Genomic DNA, 21,213 nt, shown 5'->3' on the forward strand with positions numbered 1-21,213 from the left:
TTTTTTATAGCAAAGAAATTTGGTGCTCAACGCTCCAAAGTATTTAAGAAATTATGTTATTTATTTTGGGTGGCTGCTTTGGTTATTTATGATTTTTTTTTTTATTATTACATTTTGTGTAATGTCATAAAAATAAGATTAAATTTTCATAAATAAGGGATGAGCTGCAGTACCCAGCGGCGACCACTAAACATTGTATGGCACTGTGCTGTTCAGCGCCATTCAATATTTACATCTGGCTGCTGCCCAAGGTAATAAATGCTGATTGTTGAGGGTGCCGGGTATCGGACCCTCATCATCATAAAATACCCGGACAACCCTTTTTAAAGTTATTTCTTTAGATAGATGCAAGTCTAACGTTCGAAGTCAACACGACCATAAAATGTAATATTATTTTGGCCCTCTACCATTTATAGCGTACACTGAGTGTATCAGAAAAGGGCTACAATCATTCATTTTGGAAATTTCTCTCACAAGCCTGGTTTCTGTAATTTATTCTTACAGTACCACTCACTGTCTTCTGCGCTGTTCCCTGTCCGATATTGTAGGAGTGAGGGTTATTCAGCTTCAGTGTAAGGTTTCAAAGTTCTAGAATGAGCTCTATTTCAATAGCATCATTTCCTAGTTAAGGTGACTAATAATTAGTCCTGTAAATAAGAAAATCCTTCATTTTCCCAGGAATTGCTAAAGCAAGGACTTGATAGGTGGTTAGAAAACGGCGAAGTGTCATGCGACACAAATGACGCAAAGAAGGCAGAATTCGAGGTGAGGTCCAGAACTGTACATGACCATCTCGGTTTCTGAAATACAGAAAAATATGATATAGTCACATAGTTATATAGGTTTAAAAAAAGAGCCAGGTTCATCAAGTTCAACCTTTCTCCTCCTATGACTTGTATGTCTGCTTCTTATCCTACACCAATGAAAGTGGGCATAACTACAATCGCTCACTTGACTTTTGCTGGTATATTTTGTGATTGGTGATATAATGAATCTACAGCAGACATCATGTCATTAGGATACAGACAAAATGCAGAATTTGGATTCTGCTCAGGGTACATTCATATTTAACTCAATATTTGGAGTGAACGCCCTTTGCCTTCAAACAGCATCAGTTCCTTTATTTACACTTGCACGTTTTTTCTGAAGGAAAGCTACAGGGAAATTGTTCAAAACGCATTGGAGAACTAACCATAGATCTCCTGTAGATGAAAGCTTGAACAAATCCTTCTTTCTCTTCATGTAATCCCAGACAGACTCGATGTTGAGATCAGGTGCTTTGTGGGCGCCATATCATCACTTCCAGGACTCTGACATTGGCTATAACTTTGGTGGTCGTAGTAAGTTTGCATAATAAATTTGGAGCCTATCAGATGCCTCCCTGATGGTATAGCATGGTGGATAAGTATCTGCCTGTATTTGTCAGCAATGAGAGCACCATTAATTCTGACCAAATCCCTATCTCCATTTGTTGAAAAGCAGCCCCAAACTTGCTTCATTGTTGCAGCAGACAGTCATTATTGTACCGCGCTCCAGTCTTTTGGTAAATCAACTACCTCGTTACAGCCAAATATTTCACATTTTCACTCATCAGTCCAAAGCACCTGCTGCCATTTTCTGCACCCAAGTTCCTATGTTTTTGGGCTTAGTAGAGTTACTTGACCTTGTTTTCATGTTGAAGGTATGGCTTTTTGGCCGTAATTCTTCCATGATGACCACTTATGGCCCGGCTTCTATGAACAGTAGATGTTTGTAGCCGAGTCCCACTGGTTGATGCTAGTTCTGAGCTGATGGCACGGCTGGACATCTTCTTCATTTCTAAGGGAAATAAGCATGATATGTCTTTCATCTAAGTTACCTTGGCCACTGCATCTTTGGTCCTCAACATTGCCCATTTCTTTATGCTTCTTCAAAAGAGCTTGAAAACCACATCTTGAAACCCCAGTTTGCTTTGACATCTTTGTCAGGGAAAGACTTTGCTGATGCAGTATAACTATCTTCTTATGTCTTGTTGCTGTGTTCAGTATTGCCATGGTTTATGACCGGTGACATGAAACAGTCTTACACAATCTCACCTTTGTAGCAGAGTTTGGCTGTTCCTCACCCAATTTTAAGCCTCATCTACACAGCAGATTCTGTTTCAGTTAATGATTGTTTAAACCTATATATGAAAAAGATCATATCACCTGTGTGTTATAATTGATAACTCAGACACCCAACTATAATGCTATAAAATCCAAGATCTTCTGCAAGCGTACCTAGAAGACCTGATGGCGTTTTGAAGGCAGAGGGTGGTCACACCAAATATTGATTTGATTTCTCCTTTGTTCATTCACTTTACAACATTCACCTGCGCAAGACTTATACACAATACCGTGTGTCCAACAACCGACATCACTGCCAAATTGGATAAACCACTTCTAAGTAACAAAATAAGCATTACTTACCTAGAGTAGACTTAGCAGCTCCCAGCCAATCTTTGTTGACAAGGATATAGCAGTGCTGTCTTGTCGACAACAAGGCTTCTACTACCGATTTCTGGACTGTGCAGTCATGCGGAGGTAGACCGCACTACAGCGCTGTACCCGGGGATTCGCTGCAGCCCTGTCAAATACTGCTCAGGGAGTATCAAAAGGGTAGCAGTGGCAAAATAGGCAATTATGGCTTATTTTCTTTTGGTAACGCAAAAGCAATCTAGGCCACATTATTATCAAAACGACATAGTCCCTTTTAACAGTTGAGTGCTGGTTATTTTATTTATTTTTATCACATACCCCTCTGTTAGGCTAAATTTTCTTAAAACATCAAAGAACCCCTTTATGAATTCAACAATTTGGTGGATATTGTTGGTGGATAAATTCCCTTCCCACCTTCTGAAAGTCATTACTGTTTTCATTTTTCCATCCACAGATATATAAAAGCATTTTTTGCATCAGTAGCTGTCTGTTTTAATGTCAATATTTTGGGGTGCATATGATGTGATTAACAGCTTTCATTTTGGGGAATGAGGAAAGAGAGAAACTGCAATTCAGCCATTAATTTTTAGAATTTGTTTTTACAGCATCCATCAGATGGAACTAATGAGATAATAAATTTATGCTGTGGCTGTTTAAGATTGTGGTATCAAATTTAGAAGACCTAATAAGTAATGATGAGCGAGCGTGTTCTGTTAACCCTTTCGGCGAGCATGCTCAGGTGTTCGCAGAGTATTTGCGGCGTGCTCGAATGTTATGCTAGAGGCACTGTGTGTGCATGATTTGCGACTATTTGACAGCTTTAATACATGTGAGGAATGCTTGTTTGTTAGGCATTCCTCACATGTATTAAAGCTGTCAAACAGTCGCAAATCATGCACAGGGAGTGACTCTAACATAACATTCGGGAATGCCGCAAATACTTGGCAAGCACCCGAGCATGCGCGCCGAAAGGGTTAACCGAATACGCTCGCTCATCACTACTAATGAGTTCTCATACATGGCAAACTTGGAGGCCCATGGTGGGACCCAAGCTGCCATGGCAAATGGCACACAGATTGTCACTTTGTGCCCATGGGGAGCCTTAACCCTCTATATCCTTACGTGGTATTGTCTGTATTGACCATGACATCTCAGGGGTTGAAAGCAGCAGCAAGGGGTCAGCTATATGTTACAGCTGACACCGCTACGGAGCCCTGGCACTTACATTGCCGTGCAGGAACTATGTTGTATTGGACAAGGTTAAACAGAACATTGCTGATTTATATTCTGTGTAATATCTCATTCAAGCATATAGAAAAACTAAAACACTCAACATTGTCACTCTTACCCCGTTGCAAGAATACCGCCCTGTGGAAAAAAGGTACAACATAGACCATTGGTAACTGGAGCAGCAGTCAGGGGTTCTTGTAATTCTAAGGACCATACCCGCAAAAGCCTGAAACAGAAGTGTTGGAATTATTTCATAGTAGTCATATCAATTCATATTGTGTGTTAGTCTGTTAAAAGTGTCTCATAAAATTCACTTTATCAAGGAGTAAACACTTCAATTAGTAAAGCATCTTTGCTCCATGTTATTCCCTTTAACCTGTTGAAAAGGTTATTTTCAATAGAAAATGTATAATAAGGATAGTTACACTTCTTTTAGCTGTACTTAAAGAAATTCTGCACCTATTATTTATATTAGGTTACTTGCGTTTTTTCATTGCGTTTCTGTATGCATTTTTTTAACATGCGATTTTATAAAGTTTTTTACGCTGCGTTTTTTGTCTCTGTTTGGTCTGTCATGTTTTAAATAAAGCGGCTTTGTTTTTGATACTTCTTGTTTTTTTGCTTTGACAAAACTTTATTGATATACTTAAGTGCGGATTACATGTATTTTGATCCATATCAGCGCTGCCGGAACGCACTAAAAACTTGTGTTTTTTTTGTTACGGATTTACCGCATCTAATGCAAGACTATTGGGAAAATCCGCACAAAAAACTCAACGTACCCCTAAAATAAATGGTCATGCTGAGTATTTGAAAAATGCACCACAGGTGAGTTGACGCAGGGTTAAAAAGAAGCACAGGGGGCATGAGATTTCTATAAATCCCATCTACTTTGCTAGAACTGTAAGAACCTGCATTTTTGACGCAGCAAAAACAAGCAGAATCAAAAACGCACCAAAAGCTCATCGTGGGAATGCAGCCTGAAACAAAAAAAGACTGCATATATTGATCCAATACTGAAGTGTGAATGAGGCCCATAGAGGTAAATTAATTCTGGTCCACTGATCTCAACATATGCCATAAGTTTAAGCAACTACAGGTCACAAGAATTTTATCATTTACCTCTATGGCTAGAAAGGGGAAGTACAGGATTTTCAACATGAAATCATAATTATGTTTTAAGTGAAAGAGAATCAACATGGAATGGAAATAACTGCTGCCTGAGCACACCACTATAAAGGGTGCCAATGGTCTCAGCAGGGAGGAGTGCTGCCCATAAGCCCACTCATGCCCAAGTTTCCTCTTCTGGCAAGGATAGGCATGTGACAGTTACAATCAGTCACTAGTCACATTACATTATAACTAGAAAAGGATGTACTGGCTCTGTACATTTTATTCCAGACACATGGATGAGCAACTGCTGCAGCCAATCACTGGCTACAGTGGAGAACAATGCATCACTGCCGCAGGCAGTGATTGGCTGCAACGCTTTATGTCCATCTTGTTGAAGAGGGAGCTTAGAGACTACCAATAATATATATATATATTACACAATCATTTTAACATGGGCCAACAAAAACAGATGAGCACAGTAGTTGGTCATCTTGGTCATTTTCATAAACTCTGAATAGAGGAGCAGCGCACATGCTCAACAAGGTCTCGATTAAAACTAAAGACGTTCAATTTAAAAAAAAAAAATGCTCAAATGGCTATATACTGCTGATACATTCTAGTTATAGTGCCCCCTAGTGTAGAAGAAGCTTATTCTAGTATTCCAGTCCATGTGGAAAAAGGTACAGGTTCTGCAACAGCTTAAGGATGCCAGCATAATCCACATCTACAAGAGAACAGGCAACCGCCAATCTTTCGACAACCATTGAGGCATCTTCTGTCCACTGCTGGGAAGATTCTGGCTCACCTATTGCTCAACCACCTCCTACAGCACCTTGAGCAAGGTCTATTACCCGAAAGCCATTTCGGCTTCCATGCTGAAAGTGGAACGACTGATATGGTCTTTGCAAAGAGTCAACTCCAGGAAAAGTGCCAGGAGCAACGCAGCGACCTTTCCGTGACCTTTGTTGACTTGAGCAAGGCTTTTGACAAAGTCAGCACAGACGGCCTATGAAAATCATGGAGAATGTTCATCACAATCGTCCAGCAGCTCCATGATGGTATGATGGAGACGACTCGGAGGCCTTCCCAGTTACAAACAGCGTAAAACAAGGCTGCATACTTGCCCCAAACCTGTTCAGTATACCATTTTCTGCCATGTTGACACATGTCTTTAGCAATTGCGAAGACTGAATTCATGTCAGGGTTACAAGACCAACTGCAAGCTATTCAACCCCAGACATCTGATGGCTGTTACAAAGGTGCACAAGACTGTTATCCGTGACTTCTTGTTTGCAGATGACTGGATACTCAACGTCAGCACAGAACAGCAGATGCAGCATGAAATGGACTCTTTCATAAGCTTGTGACAACATTGGTCTCATTATCAATGCTAGAAATACCGAAGTTATGTACCAACCTGCTTCAGGAAAACCATAAGAGCAGCCACGCATCACGATGAAGGAGCACAACCACAACGAAGTCAACAACTTCACCTACCTGGGCCGCTGAGGTCAACAACAGAATTGCCAAAGCCAGCATCGCCTTCAAAAGACTCCGTATGAACATCTGGGAACAAAAGGGGCTCAGCCTTACCACCAAGCTGAAGGTCTACTGCGCAGTGGTCCTTACCACACTTCTCTAGAGACCTGGAATGTCTACAGCCGTCATGCCAAACAGCTCAATCTCTTTCACATGAGCAGTCTCTGCAGACTCCTCCTCATCAAGTGGCAAAACAATGTCCCTGACACGGCAATCATGCAACAAGCTGGGCTGCAGCGTTTACACTTTCCTGCTGAAAGCCCAAGCAAGGTGGGCCGGACATGTGGTCAGAAAGCCAGACAGCTGATTGCCTAAACAACTGCTGTACGGAGAACTCTGTCAGGGAGAGTGAACATTCAGGGGGCAGAAGAAACGTTACAAAGAAAGCCTTAAAGCGTCCCTCAAAAACCTCGGAGTCAACATCAATGAAAGGAAGAAGCTTGCTCTAGACCGTCCAACTTGACGAGGCAGGATCACCTCAGGAGCACGTGCAGTGAAGACAAGAGAATCTTTGAGGCAAAAAGAAAGTGAGCTGTGCAAGGCACAAGTGGTATCTACTGTCCTGACCACATCTACTTAGCTTTCAGGGCTCGGACTGGCCTCAATCACCTCTGGACCCACAGCCACTGATCCTCCTCTACACCCTGAAGTCACGGTCATCTTTGACTATGAAGGACAAACAGCACAGTGCCCCCTAGTGTGGAAGAAGCTTCTTATAGTGCAGATTATTGGCTGGCCTGCACATGAGCAAGACTCACCCTGCTCCACATGTACAAGAGGATTCAGGATATGGGACTCGGCTAATGAGCATGTGTGACCAGCAGCGCTGGACACATTAGATGGATGTTTGGAGATGGAATTAACACCGCGGGACACTGTAAAAAAGTATGTAAAAGCAATATTATGTTTAAAGTGCACCTGTCAGCAGGATTACGCTCAGTAAACTACATACACTGTCACGTGGGTGATATTGCACTGATTAATAGGATACCTTGGTTGATAAAATCAGTCCTGTGGTTCTTGTGTAATCTTTACTTTCAGTTTGGAGATAATGATGTGCCGTGCTTCGGGGCGGCGCTCTATCTGGTGCTCTGCTTACATATTCATCTGTATGCTCTTATGACAGCTCACTGTTCCTTCACTGACCTGCCTCCTATTTTACATAATGCATCTAGTAGTGCTGAGCTAGGTAAAATAGGAGGCAGGTCAGTGAAGGCACAGTGATCTGTCATAAGAGCATACAGATGAATATGTAAGCAGAGCACCAGAGAGCGCCCCCCACAGGCCACCCCGGAGCACGAGCATATCATTATCTCCAAACTGAAAGTAAAGATTACACAAGAACCACAGGACGGATTTCATCAACCAAGGTATCATTTTAAACAGTGTAATGTCGCCCACCTGATAGTGTATGTGGTGTACTGAGCACAATCCTGCTGACCGGTGCGCTTTAAATGACTCCAACCGAAAAAAATACTAAGATTACTTGATTTAAAAAGGGAAATGTAACATGTAATATCTAGACAATTCCTTTGAAAAGAAATAGTTGTGAAAGTCATTTTTATTGTGAGTACAGTTTATCATAGCCACATTTCAGTATCCTACTGTACTGCAGGTTGGGTGAATGTGGTGAATGTAAACTTATGAGGTGACTGGAATTTTCCTCTGAGTAGTCAACAAAAGGCTTGTCTTTCAAGCTCAGGAAATGAAAGCAGTGAGCAATAGTTCAGAAAAAAAAGACTCTTGACACTTGTATACAGAATAAATTACCTCCTGCATTCATCCATCAGGTGTTAGCACAAGGCAAGCAATGAAAATAAAAACCCAACACATCATTCCTCACCTGTCATCTGCCAAGCTAGCAAAGTGTAACCCTTCTGGGGAGAAGCAGACAGATCTCAACGAGCTGAGCTGTGGTTCCGAAGTCCCGTAGTCCACAACACCAGACAATGGAACATGGCTGATAGCAAAATGCACTGGTTATTTATATAGATTAAAATGACATTTCACAAATATCTGCTCGGGGTCATCACTCTGCTCAGTTTGGAGGCATTTTGGTTGAAAGATAATTAAAAATATTTTTGGGGTATTTTCTATAAATCGCTTTATAATTTTCATTGATATGTGACTGTATGGTTAATCTACACTTACATGGAAAGAACGCACAAATACATTTACATATCATTATACAGTTTATCACAACTTTGCTTGGCTTCTCGAGATAAGGAATGGAAGGAGATGTGGTTTTTACCAGCACTTCAGAAACTACATCTTACAATGTGGAGAAGAGCTAAATGTCAGTAGGTCCAGGCTGTATGTTACTTAACCCTACTTTTACAGACCACAGGTAAGAATTACACAGTATAGACAGGACAATTTTTTTTTATTACACATGGCCATAATGGCTAAAACAAAAAAAAGGAATGGCCCATTCTTTATAGCTCTTTCCACCATGGGGAAAATCTGGTTAAGACACCCAACAGGGTAGTGTTTGTAAGGAAGCCAGTCACAGCCATTTTATTGTAACCATAGTGGAAGCCTTGTGTCCGGTAGGAAATTGTACACTTTTAAGCTAATGTATGAGATGTAAATGTCTATAAACCAAACTGCTACTTACATGAACTGTCGTAATTTCTCTCCAGTGTAAGGGTCCCACAAAATCAAGGTGGTGTCATAAGAGGCTGTGACTAAGAGCGCAGAATCTGGAGAAAAGTCACACGATACTACGCTGTTCTGGTGACCCTCAAGCTTCCGGATTAGGGTGTATGAGCGCATGCTCCACAGCAGTACCTAAATATTGGCAAAAGTGACTTCTGTCATAACAGGTCTTATCTTTACCAGTAAAAACTGACTATTTTTCCTTCACTAATAATATATGTTTATAATAACTTTATCCTGGAAAACTGTATCCTTTAAAAAGTAAAAAAAAAATCCGTTGACCCTCAGCCACACAATAACGAAGTTCTGTATTCTGGATATTGAGTTTTGCAGGCGCACATGCTCCAGCACCACTTCAATGGCTATGTGACTGCCAGAAAAAGCGGAGTTCTGTACTTTGTTTTCTCCGGCAGTCCCATAGTCAATGAGCAGTTATAGAGCATGCACACAACCATTTTATTCAAGATAGGGCACTTCACAGCTCAGTTCAGGACCCAGTTTGCTTTATTTATAAGGATCTTTGCTATATACACATAATCAGGGAGAGACCTGTCACTCAAGGGGAGCAGGATGGGAGAAGCCGTCAGGGACCCGAAATTCCAACTAGTCTCTGGTGCTGTTTGATCCCTGGTGGATTTTAAAGTATGTTTTTCTCTGAAATGCCGCAGCGTTTCAGAGTCAAACATACATAACAGATCATACAGCCAATGCCTCATACATGCTGCCTATGGATCCTGCAGCATGTATCAGCTGTCAGGTTCTCTCTAGTTTCTTACAAGACTAGAGCACATGTAACACAATTCAGAGTCTTTATTATTAAGACATCAATAAGATCAGATCACGTTCCTATGACTGCACTGAAACTTTCCTCAGACGGCTGCGGTCTTACCACGTTTTCTCCTGCTGCGGAGCACAGCATGCTGCAGTCTGGGGAGATGGAGCAGCAATACACCCATTGGACGTGTCCAGTCAGCACCTGGATCAGCTTACCTAGGGGGTAAAGAGGTTTGCAGCAGTCAAAAAACTATTGATTGAAACAAATACTGTGAAAACCAGTTTCCCACATTACCTGCAATCAAGTCTGAAGCCAGTGCCGCCTTAGACCTTATTCAGACAATCCTGCATTTTAGTGCTGTATAATGGCCTGGCTGCAGGTCTTATGACTTCAACCAACTACCATCGACAGATCTATGATGGCTTTTAGTTTAAGTCATCAGAAATGCTTTAGGCACAGGGCTTTGTGGTCGTAATATGAACAATAACATTTAGCTGTTACGATTATCTAAGTGAGGCCTTAGAGGGGAGTGCACGATTATCTAAGTGAGGCCTTAGAGGGGAGTGCACACAAAGTAGTTATACTATAGGTTTGCTACAATTTAAGAAAAAAACTAAAATCACAGTACATTGCTGCGACAAAGCCATGAGGTGTGTGCTCAGCGTTTACCTAAGAAGTCATGTTAGAATCTCCAGAAGCAATTACATAGCAAGAGAGAATTGTTTGGTGGTCACAGAAAGATCCTGTTATCTGCAGCTTGTGGCCATACATTCATTTACCTCCCTTCAGAGCTGCAAGTATCAAATGATACCTTGCTTCTTCCAGATATGGGAGTAGTATTGTAGGAAAACGCCGAGTTAAAATAATCAAATAGTTTAAAATCTGTCAGGGGAGGGTGTGTACCACTATTAAAGAGAGTATCTTTCACAAGTTTGAGCATGGTAAACTGGCCACATCATGGAATAGCAGCTGCAGAGCTGAGTGAACTGTGATTACAAAGTGTGGGAGTAGAGCAGAGATGAGTGCGATTACATACACCTGTCATCTCAAGCAAATCAGTGCAAAAGAAGCGAACAGTACAGCAGAGCTGAGCTTTGTCCCATTACAAACACATCTACAGCTCTACTCTCACACTGCTGTCAGCTCTGCTGTACTGCTCCTCCCCCATACCGACTGCCATGAGATGAAACCTGAAGGTGTTCGTAATCTCAGCTCCCAGCACTTTGTAATCATACACAACTTTGCAGTGAGGAGAGCAGACTGTCTGTCATTACATGTCTCACACTGAGAAACCTGCTGTAACCTATTGTGGGGGCATGATTTGTTTTTTTTCTCCATGTGTTGCTACCTGCTTTGATTGGTCAATCTCATGCAGGGAAAAAAGTACACGCCTCCCAAAGGCAAATCTCTGGTAACACCCTCTTTGACTTAAATTAACATAATAATAATAATCCTTATTTTTTATATACATAAATTATAACCTAAACTGTACAAGCTAATATCTCTGCAACAGAGGAGAAATTCAAAAATAAAATCCACGTTTTATTCGGCTCTGCAGCCACTATTCCATGATGTGTCCTGCTTAACATGCTCCAGCTGGTGAAAAATGCTTTTTAAAATAGGTGTAAGGTTAGGGTGCAACAGGAGGCACGGTTTTACCTTTTGTGCACTTTAAATTTTCACTGTAAAAACATTAGACCGGATTAGTAAACCTGCCCCAAGGTGGCAAAACCTTAGTATGTGCAGAATGTTACCAATATTGTTGCAGTGAAGCATCAGATAATGACACTGTGCCAGTCTGCCTATTTTATATCATATGTGGAGATGTATAGAACAATGGAGCGTTTAACCTTGAGGCAGTCCAGGTTCCACATGACAACCAGGGTGTGTGTTTTTCCTGAAGACATAACTACGGATGCAAAGCTATTTCAGTAATTCACACACCCTGAACTACAAACAATTACTGCGTGACTCCTATTAAAATGTATGTGTCATTGCATGTAAAGGCACAGTATATCCCCTTCACCTGGAGGGTTCCCTAAAAATGTACAATTGTATAGTAACACAATAATTAAACGTTTACAGGTTTTTGTACAATTTTCTTACCTGAAGTTATTGCAATACACAGATGACAAATGTTCTACTGGGAGTACATGGTAGCAGAAGTTTTGGTGAAAAATACAAGGGGACTTACCATCTTTTTTCAAGTCCCAGATTCTTAGAGTCTTATCCCGTGATGCTGTAACAAGGGTCAAGCTGCCGCTTTTTGTAAAGCTCAGATCCCGCACAACATCCTGGTGCCCAGATAAATTGAAGAGAAGACGACCTGTAATTACAGTACAGGTTTGATAATGCAATAGTCACTTCCTACAGCCTCAGCTTATTCTAGGGATTTATCTTGTAACCCTCAAAGCTGCTGCAGAACTAAAACCTCTCTGGGGAGGGAGATGGAGAGAAGTGAATGTGAAGCTTGGACAACCTTGGCTAAAAATGCAAAAAAAATGCTCAGACCTAGAGTGTGCCGTTTGTAATGCTGGTGTGTTATGGTGCACAAGGGAATTTGGACCGCCACAGACTCCATTTTCTGCTACCTAAGCTTATGGCTGTTGATAGTGACTACAGCAGAATCCTTTACGACTCTACATGGATGATTGGACAGATTCTCCCCTCACTCTGCTTCTTCCGCTCCACATTTTTATTTGTTAAAGGAAATTTGTCAGTAGGAGTAACACTACTAAGCTGTCTATATGGGCATGTAGGTCATGGGAATCTGAACAACATAATACCTTGATATCTGTGATCCCATGTCTTATTCAGGACTATGGGCCGGACACTGATCTCCCTGGGAATCTGCATTATGAGCTTATTTTAAATAAAAGGAAGTGTTACCAGTGTGACATGTAACTGACACAGAACAGGAGAACTGAACTTGGTCTCCTTACAAACACATTTGCAGCAGCTCTCACAGCTCTGCTGTATTGTAACACTACTGCCTGTGAAATGGAAGCTGAGAGGAACCTGTAGATGTGTCAGGTATAACCACACCCAGCTCTGCAGAACAGGAGAGCAGAGAGCGGCCATCACACTGTTAACTCCTCCTTCTACATATAATAATGTCTTGAGACAGATTCTCATGCAGATCAGTGTCCGGCCCATAGCCCAGAACAGCTCATTTACATCTATACGAAAAATATGTAAAATCTCTGAAATAAAGACATTGGATCGCAGCTATGAAGAGTTGATCTTACTGGCAGATTCCCTTTAACATGACTATCTCATAACCATGTCAATTCTTCTTAATATATAAAACGCTTATTTAGTAATGAAGAACCCTGCACTGTTCCTCCTGAAAGCAGATCATCAAGTTTTTTACCTGTGTGTACTTCCCACACTTTGATGTGTCCATCGCTAAGTCCAGTTGCCAAAAGAAGCCAAGTTTCACTAGACTTGATATCTTGTTGTCTGGAAAGAGGCCACAGTTTCCATCCAGCCGGTGCAGATGAGGAACCAAATGTCAGGCTCCAAACTATTTGACCACAGTCTAATATTTTTTCCTTCAGGCTTCCTTTCCTTTTTATTTCGGAGCCCTTGTAGCGCTGACTTTTGGGTCTGTGTGATTGGGGCCTTTCAACAACAACAAAAAAAAAGTTAGTGTTTTAAAACCTGTTCATGATCATCTCGATCTCTGCCAAGAACCATGCATCACTTACAGTTCTTCCACTTCCAATGGCCAAGGGATAAGCTTAATGATACCATGTCCTTGAGACCAGGCAAACCAGGAGCCATCTGGTGAGAATTCAACACTCCACGTCTCGCAACTCGACTTCCAATCATACAGCGGTTCCCGGGCTGGTCGTAGTTCTGCCAGCAGTACAGGTGTATCTGAGAAACACAATCAAGGAAAAAACAAGAGTAACTACATGGCATGTCATATACAGTATATATACACACACATATTCACACACGCAGCACCACAGACACCTTTTGTGCAGGCAACTGAAGCGTGGACCCATTCACAATAAATGGAGTTATGCTGGAGATTACTATACAAAAGACTTGACGGAAAAACTATGGTAAACCAGCAATGTATCCCCTTAATTCTCAAAATTGGTAGAGGTCCAAAAATTCAGACCCTCAAATATATATATATTTTTTAATAGTTTGTTTATTATGTTTTTCCGAAAAAAGCTACATATAGTATCGGTATTTGAAAAACAAATTGACCGAACACCATAGTACATAGTAATAATCAATAGAAAAGGGTACTCCTTAATCAAATATAGAACCTAGAAAAATTGGAGTGGGACACCCAACATATCAAAAACAACAAGATTGTTGTATGATTTAAAAAAGTCACTTTTATTAGGTAGAAACATTAAAAAAAATGCATGTATATATAAAGATAGTGAACAAGGTCATACAGGGTAGGAAATACATGAACAGCAATGGCGGCAATAAATGTGTGGGTCCCCCGAGGACAAGGTACAAAAAAATCCCATCAATGGATTCATAAATCATGGAGCAATTAGGATAATATATCCACGGTATATACCAATGTAAGGCATTTCTGCAAGCTCAGAATCTAGAGATGAAGAAAAGAATGGCCACTGCTCAAAGTAAGAGAGGAAATGGCCAGAGTCAAGAGACAGTTCAAAGTAGGGAACTCACCCTGCATTTTTTTTAATGTTTCTACCTAATAAAAGTGACTTTTTTAAATCATACAACAATCTTGTTGTTTTTGATATGTTGGGTGTCCCACTCCAATTTTTCTAGGTTCTATATAGTATCGGTATTTCTGGCTCTAATGCTTCCTCGCTTTCCCGTGATCCATGTTCTGGCAGTTTTCTTTCATACTATAATATTTAAATGATATTTCACCTGCCTTTAGTTGTTCTAAGGCTCCCCCTTCACAATGGTATCATGAATTCCATTTTATAGGACACGTTTGTATATATCTCCCTCCACCCAATGTTTAATGCTGGCTGCAGAGTGAGCAAACTGAGAATCGGCCAGTGAGCTTGTACTAAGGGTCTGACAGTGGAGTTTGAAAATGTTATCTGTCTCTTTCTGAGCTCCTCTCAGCAGATTTATGAAAATAGACCAAATGAAAGTTGAATGTGCAAGGAGACAAAGAGGCTGTAAAAGGCAGACAGTGCAAAATTTTTAATGAGCCCCAATTGCAAATAAATATTTTTAGTCCCAAATACATTCATTTAAGTAAAAAAAAACAAAAAAACACACAACTAAAAAAATTGAAATTTACCCCAAAGATGGACAGAAATAGTCAGGCATTAGGGTTTATTCTGGATAGCCCACTAGGGCTCCACCGGAAACTATGAAGAATTGCTAAATCAGTTGTACAATGGCTATCGATGCCCAGTGAACCCCCTATTGTCTTATATTGGGGTCTGCAGTGGCATCCATACTTCAGAAATGAACTTTCTTGCATACAATGAAAAAAAGTCATATACTTTTTGTCCTGGTCACTATTAAACGGACAACCCTGGGTATGAGCCAAACCTGGCAGTTCCTTGAGGTTACAGAATGAGAAGAATTTACAGTCGGGGTGAGTAAGCAAATTCCAGACAAATAAAAAAATTCTACAGCCATAAAATCATACTAGAGCTGTTCACGCACCTACAGTCTTTACATTCCACCCACTCACTGAGGAAATAAAGGACTGATCTACTGCCAACTCCAGGAGCAGGCCAACAGACAAACAGCCTGCTAGATATCCCAGAGATCCTGCAGAGTTCACCTCCTGTAAGGTCACTCCAGCCAAACTCTCCATACTTTATACTGGACTTGCACACCATCACTACAGTAAAATACATTTTCTCAATGTTTTTAGATGCAATGCGGCTAAAGATGGTGGCTTCTCGGAATGTCATCTCCATAAGGGGTTTCAATATAACTTCAAAATTCGTTGAAAAAAAAAGTCTTTAAAAAAATGCCTTTTGGTTCCAGTGATTGCCCTGCAGAGCCGCCCACTACAGACGTGCACACTGTCAGGAGCAACACTGCTCGACTATCAGTTTTATCAACGGTATGTATCCTGGGTTTTGCTCATTCCAGGAGCCTTAAACAGTTTTCCCCAAAAATCGAAATATTTTTTCACAAAGTATAGTAATTGCATACTTATTGTTAAAGTGTAACTTATCATTTTAATTTTATAAATCAATATAGTACACATGAAAATATTAAACTTTGTAATATATTTTATCAGAGAAATCTGTTTCTTTCTCCACCACTGATCATTTTCAAAATTCTCAGTTCCCAGGTAAAATCTGTGTTCAGTGAAGACAGATTGTTACAATGTTGAGATAGGAGATGGCAGATGCTACTGATCAGATTCTAAGAAGAAAGTGAGGAAGGGCTAAAGGCAGAGCTCCTCCCTCCTACATAAATCTTATAAAAACCACCTGCCATCTCCTATCTCAGTAATGTAATAATCTGTCAATATTGAAGACAGATTTTACTTGTGAACTGAGAATTTTGAAAATGAATTATTAGTCCTGACGGAGAAAGCAGCAGATTTCGTTGATGAGATAAATCACAAACTTTCTTATTTTCATGCCTAATAATGATTTATAAGATCAAAATTAAAGCAACTCATTAATGTACAGATATGCCTACCATAACGTTTCTTTCTTGTACCTTTGTGTCTTTTCTCATCTCTATCTGCTCCTCTGTAAATCCAACTTCACATAGATGAATGGCTGATCCTAGTCTTATCTACTATAACTACATTTCCCAGCAGCATTAGCTTCTCAGTACAGCAGATTCCTCTCCTGTGTGCTCATGAGTTAGTTATTAGTAATCTAATCTAAGTGCAGAACTTACTTTATGTTTTTGTGCACACTCTGCCCCATACAGTACCCTGCCTTATCAATTTTATCCTCTGCCATCTACATCATAGTATCTGCAGGATAGTTTTACTTTATTAGCTGGTTGTAGAAAAGCTCAATTCTCCAGAAGGTCTCCACAATGACATGACAGAGTTTTGTATGTGGCTTGCTACTCTAGAGACTAGTGATGTAAAACTTCAAATGCAGTTCTACTGATGGATATAGCAGAAGATAATCCTCTGTCATATGCATGAATAGAGCAGCATTTTCAGCTTCACATCATTGGTCTTTCAGCACTAGACAGCAAACACAGTCCAACTAATATCAGCCTCTGTATACAGAGACCCATCTTGTAGTATTTCTCTTATTTCTGTGCCCTGTTATATACAGCTTCATTCTTCAGTATATATTTCCTTTCTGTACCCTTAATATACAGCCCCATTCTAAAACATCTCTCTACTCTCAGCCTCCTGTATACAGACTTATCCAGCAGATCCTCGCTCTTCTTACCAGCACATCCACACACTGCTGCTTTCTGATATGAGCTCTGCACTGTAATGAAGGAGGCTCTGGCCCTTTCTTTAACATCATCCCTCATAGTAAAAGCACCTTACTGGACACAGCACAGATATGCTGGCAATTGATCCTTCACGAGCTGAGGTTCGTGGTTCTGGTGGTGTATTCATGTCAGATGGTGTTTCTGGTGATGTATGCTGTACTAATGATTGCTCTGGTGGTGTATCCATGTACTAATAATGGTTCCCCTGATTTATGCATGGACTGATGGTGGCGTATTCATGTACTGATGGTGGTTCTGATCCTGTATTGATGTAGTAATATTTAATTGGTTATATTTGACAAAACAACATTATAGGGTCAGGGTGTTGTCTGATGCACACAGACAACACAAAGACTGAAAATACAGCCATCTGAACAAGGCATAGATGTCACCCAAACAAGTGCTTTACTTAAGTCCCATACACTTTTCATCTGAAAGCTGTGTAGCCCAACTCTCCCATACACAGTAACGCTCACTCTACCAACAGCTCTACCAATGGACACAAGGGAGACACAGTTTCTACATCTTTTTCATGGGCCATGTTAGAGAGAATCTGTCACCAGGGAAAAATGACCAGTTTTTGTTCTCATTTTATTACTGATGCTCCAAATATTATTTTTTTAATTCTAAATCCACCATACAGTTTCAGAGATATGAGCCTATGTACTACACTCAATGTGCTAATGTATACGGTATTTACCAAGGGGCAGGCCTTTAAACTTTAGGCTGCTATATATTTTACCCCCTTAGTACAGACCATAAATATTAGCATATTGGGCTCACTAAATAAAAAGCCTTGTTTCTCATGAAACGTAAGATGGATTTTAAGCCCTCACTTACAACTCTAAACTGGTGACACAATACTGCAGAATTGTGGCCACTATAGTTGAGCAAAAGGTTTATGCTGCCCTGGTCTAGCATCATCAGAACCTCTAGCGCTTACTAGGCCGTATGATATAAGGACAGCATGGTGTGATGCACGTCATGGCTTTGTGGGGCATCGTAAGTGCAAAAGGCAGCCAAGATACAAGGACAAGGAAGCTGGCCATAGAAGAGAAAACTGCCGTGGTCTGGCTTACACAGAGGACTGGATGCCAGACCAGGGCAGAACAAATATAGGAAAAGCAGAGTCCAGCTCACCCGCATGCACGACTTGGAGATTCGAAGCAGAGGAGACGTCTGTGCCTTGGATGTGGGTAAATGCAAGACAAGAGTAATCCAGCTCCACTTCAGTCAGTAAGTGTAAAATGTCATAGTAATGGATAAAACAACGCGTTTCAGGTAGTGAAACCCTTAATCATGTTGATTAACATGAAGTGTTTTTCTATCCGCACCAATAAAGAAGACATTTTTGTGACTTCAGCGGAGCTGGATTACTCTTTTCTTGCAGAACAAATGTATTTGCTAAACTCTAGTGGCCTCTAATCTCTACTGCCAGCATTTCCAAATCTACAACTCACAGCATTCTTTGATAGCTATGCTGGGAGTGGTAGTCTTGCAAAAGCTGGAGAGCAACAATTTACATTTTTTAAAATCCAAATAAGCTATCCAGCCCATATCCAAGGTGACCGTCTATATGGACTATCTCTTTAAATTCTGATCCTCATATCCAAATCTGTGTACATGACCGACCAGCACCCATTGGTCACACGAGGAAATTAAAGAAATTATTTATATATATATATATATATATATATATATATATATATATATATATATATATATATATATTATATATTTAACTCATCTGATACCACAATAATTAAATGGCCGAGGAGAAAACGACGCAAGGCTATGTTCACATCTAGGTTTTGAAATTCAGCTATTCTCTTCCATTTTAGGACCAGACAGATCAAAGTGAATTGAATTAAAGTAAAAAAATGAATCTGGTGCATGATATGAGTCACACGGCTGCAGAAAGACCCCTTGATTATTATGGGGTTTGTCTGCTTTCGGTTATGAGACTGTTTTTTAGTATGTACTTTATAAAAAAAAAAGTTCTGCATGATGTCCCTTTTTCCTAGCATCCTAAGAAATTAACAACTCAGTCCCCATAATAATGACAGGGGTATCTCTGCTGCCGTTTCCATCAGTTATGAAAAAGATTCATTTTCAATGTTAACTTTGTTTGTTCCGAAAAAGAAAAGTGAGAAACTGAATGTTGAATTGCAGGTGTGTGGTGTGCCCGCTGTATAGCCTCACATGACATCATCAGGTCACATCATCGTTGAATAATGATCGCTGCTAGAAGAATTAACATAAGCAGGAAGGGGCTTCAGCGCAGCAAGAAGGACCCCAATGCTCGGCGTGGACAAGGTCACACACCCACAACGCACGGGGCGGCCGGGTGGGGGCCACGCTCACACAACGCTCGTCGTGGCCGGGCGGGGGTCACGCTCACACAACACGGCAGGGGTCACAATCCCACAACGCACGGCGCAGGTCACACTCACACAATGCACGGCGTGGCCGGGCAGGGGTCACGCTCCCACAAGGCGCGGCACAGCCGGGCAGGGGTCACGCTCCCACAAGGCGCGGCACAGCCGGGCAGGGGTCACGCTCCCACAAGGCGCGGCACAGCCGGGCAGGGGTCACGCTCCCACAAGGCACGGCACAGCCGGGCAGGGGTCACGCTCCCACAAGGCACGGCACAGCCGGGCAGGGGTCACGCTCCCACAAGGCACGGCACAGCCGGGCAGGGGTCACGCTCCCACAAGGCACGGCACAGCCGGGCAGGGGTCACGCTCCCACAAGGCACGGCACAGCCGGGCAGGGGTCACGCTCCCACAAGGCACGGCACAGCCGGGCAGGGGTCACGCTCCCACAAGGCACGGCACAGCCGGGCAGGGGTCACGCTCCCACAAGGCACGGCACAGCCGGGCAGGGGTCACGCTCCCACAAGGCACGGCACAGCCGGGCAGGGGTCACACTCACCTTCCTTCACCTCTGACAGCACCAGTGTAGTCATGTCCATCTGTGGAGAAACACACCAGGGTAAGTTGGGCTACAGGACAGAGCTGCTGCCCCCTGTGTGACAGGCCTGTTACCTGGAGGGCAGCTCAGGAGCGCAGGCAGCGGGTTACTGTACGTGGGGGGCCTTCTCCATGGTGGACAGGCAGGAGGGGGCATTACCACACGGAGCAGGGCGACCGGGGGCGGGGAGGTGACTCATACTGTAGGGATCTCGGGGTGACGGAGCAGCAGCCGGGATCAGCTCAGGGCTGAGAGCTTCGTGGGTAGATCCAGGACCCAGCAGCGGCCCCGCACAGAGGGCTGATCCCTAACACTTCCGATCATGTGATCAGTCATTACCATAGAGAACGTGCAGCACGGACACCGCCACCTGCCGGCGGCCAGAGAGTGCTACTCTGCAGCGATCACCTAGCAACGCGGTGACCAGCAGAGTGTGTGACATGATGGAGAGGCCGTAGTCTGCGCTGTGTGTCACACACGCCGTACTGCACCGGGAGCTGGGGCCGGGGCTAGGGCCGGGGCTGGAGCTAGGGTCGGGGCTGGAGCTAGGGCTGGGGCCGGAGCTGGGGCTGGAGCTAGGGCTAGGGCCGGGGCTGGAGCTAGGGCTGGGACCGGGGCTGGAGCTAGGGCCGGGGCTGGAGCTGGGGCTGGAGCTAGGGCTGGAGCTGGAGCTAGGGCTGGAGCCGGAGCTAGGGCCAGGGCTGGAGCTAGGGCTGGGGCCAGGGCTAGGGCTGGAGCTAGGGCCGGGGCTGGAGCTAGGGCCGGGGCTGGAGCTAGGGCTGGAGCTGGAGCTAGGGCTGGAGCCGGAGCTAGGGCCGGGGCTAGGGCCAGGGCTGGAGCTAGGGCTGGGGCCAGGGCTAGGGCTGGAGCTAGGGCCGGGGCTGGAGCTAGGGCCAGGGCTGGAGCTAGGGCTGGGGCCGGAGCTAGGGCCGGGGCTGGGGCTGGAGCTAGGGCCGGGGCTGGAGCTAGGGCTGGGGCCGGGGCTGGAGCTAGGGCCGGGGCTGGAGCTAGGGCTGGGGCCGGGGCTGGAGCTAGGGCCGGGGCTGGAGCTAGGGCCGGGGC

General features: G+C 42.9%; 1 protein-coding gene across 3 annotated transcripts; it reads right to left on the reverse strand.

The window, feature by feature from the left end:
- Positions 1-40: 40 nt before the first annotated feature.
- On the reverse strand, positions 41-20,506 carry WSB2 (WD repeat and SOCS box containing 2). 3 transcript variants are annotated; one of them, XM_073676384.1, is made up of 10 exons: positions 20,226-20,506; positions 20,113-20,152; positions 13,482-13,653; positions 13,145-13,395; positions 11,966-12,097; positions 9,912-9,986; positions 8,956-9,109; positions 8,182-8,298; positions 3,805-3,912; positions 41-800 (listed from the first exon to the last, which is right to left on the reverse strand). In XM_073676384.1, the coding sequence occupies exons 2-10, from the start codon at positions 20,150-20,152 to the stop codon at positions 635-637; spliced, it is 1,215 nt and encodes a 404-aa protein (XP_073532485.1). In that variant the 5' UTR covers positions 20,226-20,506; the 3' UTR covers positions 41-634. The 3 variants fall into 3 exon arrangements, with proteins under 3 accessions (XP_073532485.1, XP_073532484.1, XP_073532483.1); XM_073676383.1 differs by having other exon boundaries at positions 8,956-9,128; positions 9,889-9,986; XM_073676382.1 differs by having other exon boundaries at positions 8,956-9,128; positions 9,886-9,986; positions 20,226-20,505.
- Between the last annotated feature and the right edge of the window lie 707 nt (positions 20,507-21,213).

The sequence above is a fragment of the Phyllobates terribilis genome, unplaced genomic scaffold (assembly GCF_046119375.1).
Source record: "Phyllobates terribilis strain yellow unplaced genomic scaffold, ASM4611937v1 Scaffold_1__5_contigs__length_1240528914, whole genome shotgun sequence".
Lineage (NCBI taxonomy): Eukaryota > Metazoa > Chordata > Amphibia > Anura > Dendrobatidae > Phyllobates > Phyllobates terribilis.

Coding starts and splice junctions, on each gene's coding strand:
- WSB2 (XM_073676382.1), bottom strand. CDS start 20,152: ATGGACATGACTACACTGGTGCTGTCAGAGGTGAAGGAAG. Junction 9,987..11,965: donor CTGGGACTTGAAAAAAGATG/GTAAGTCCCCTT, acceptor TTTACCCCCTAG/GTAAGCTGATCCAGGTGCTG. Junction 3,913..8,181: donor GCTAGCTTGGCAGATGACAG/GTGAGGAATGAT, acceptor CTTCTGTTTCAG/GCTTTTGCGGGTATGGTCCT.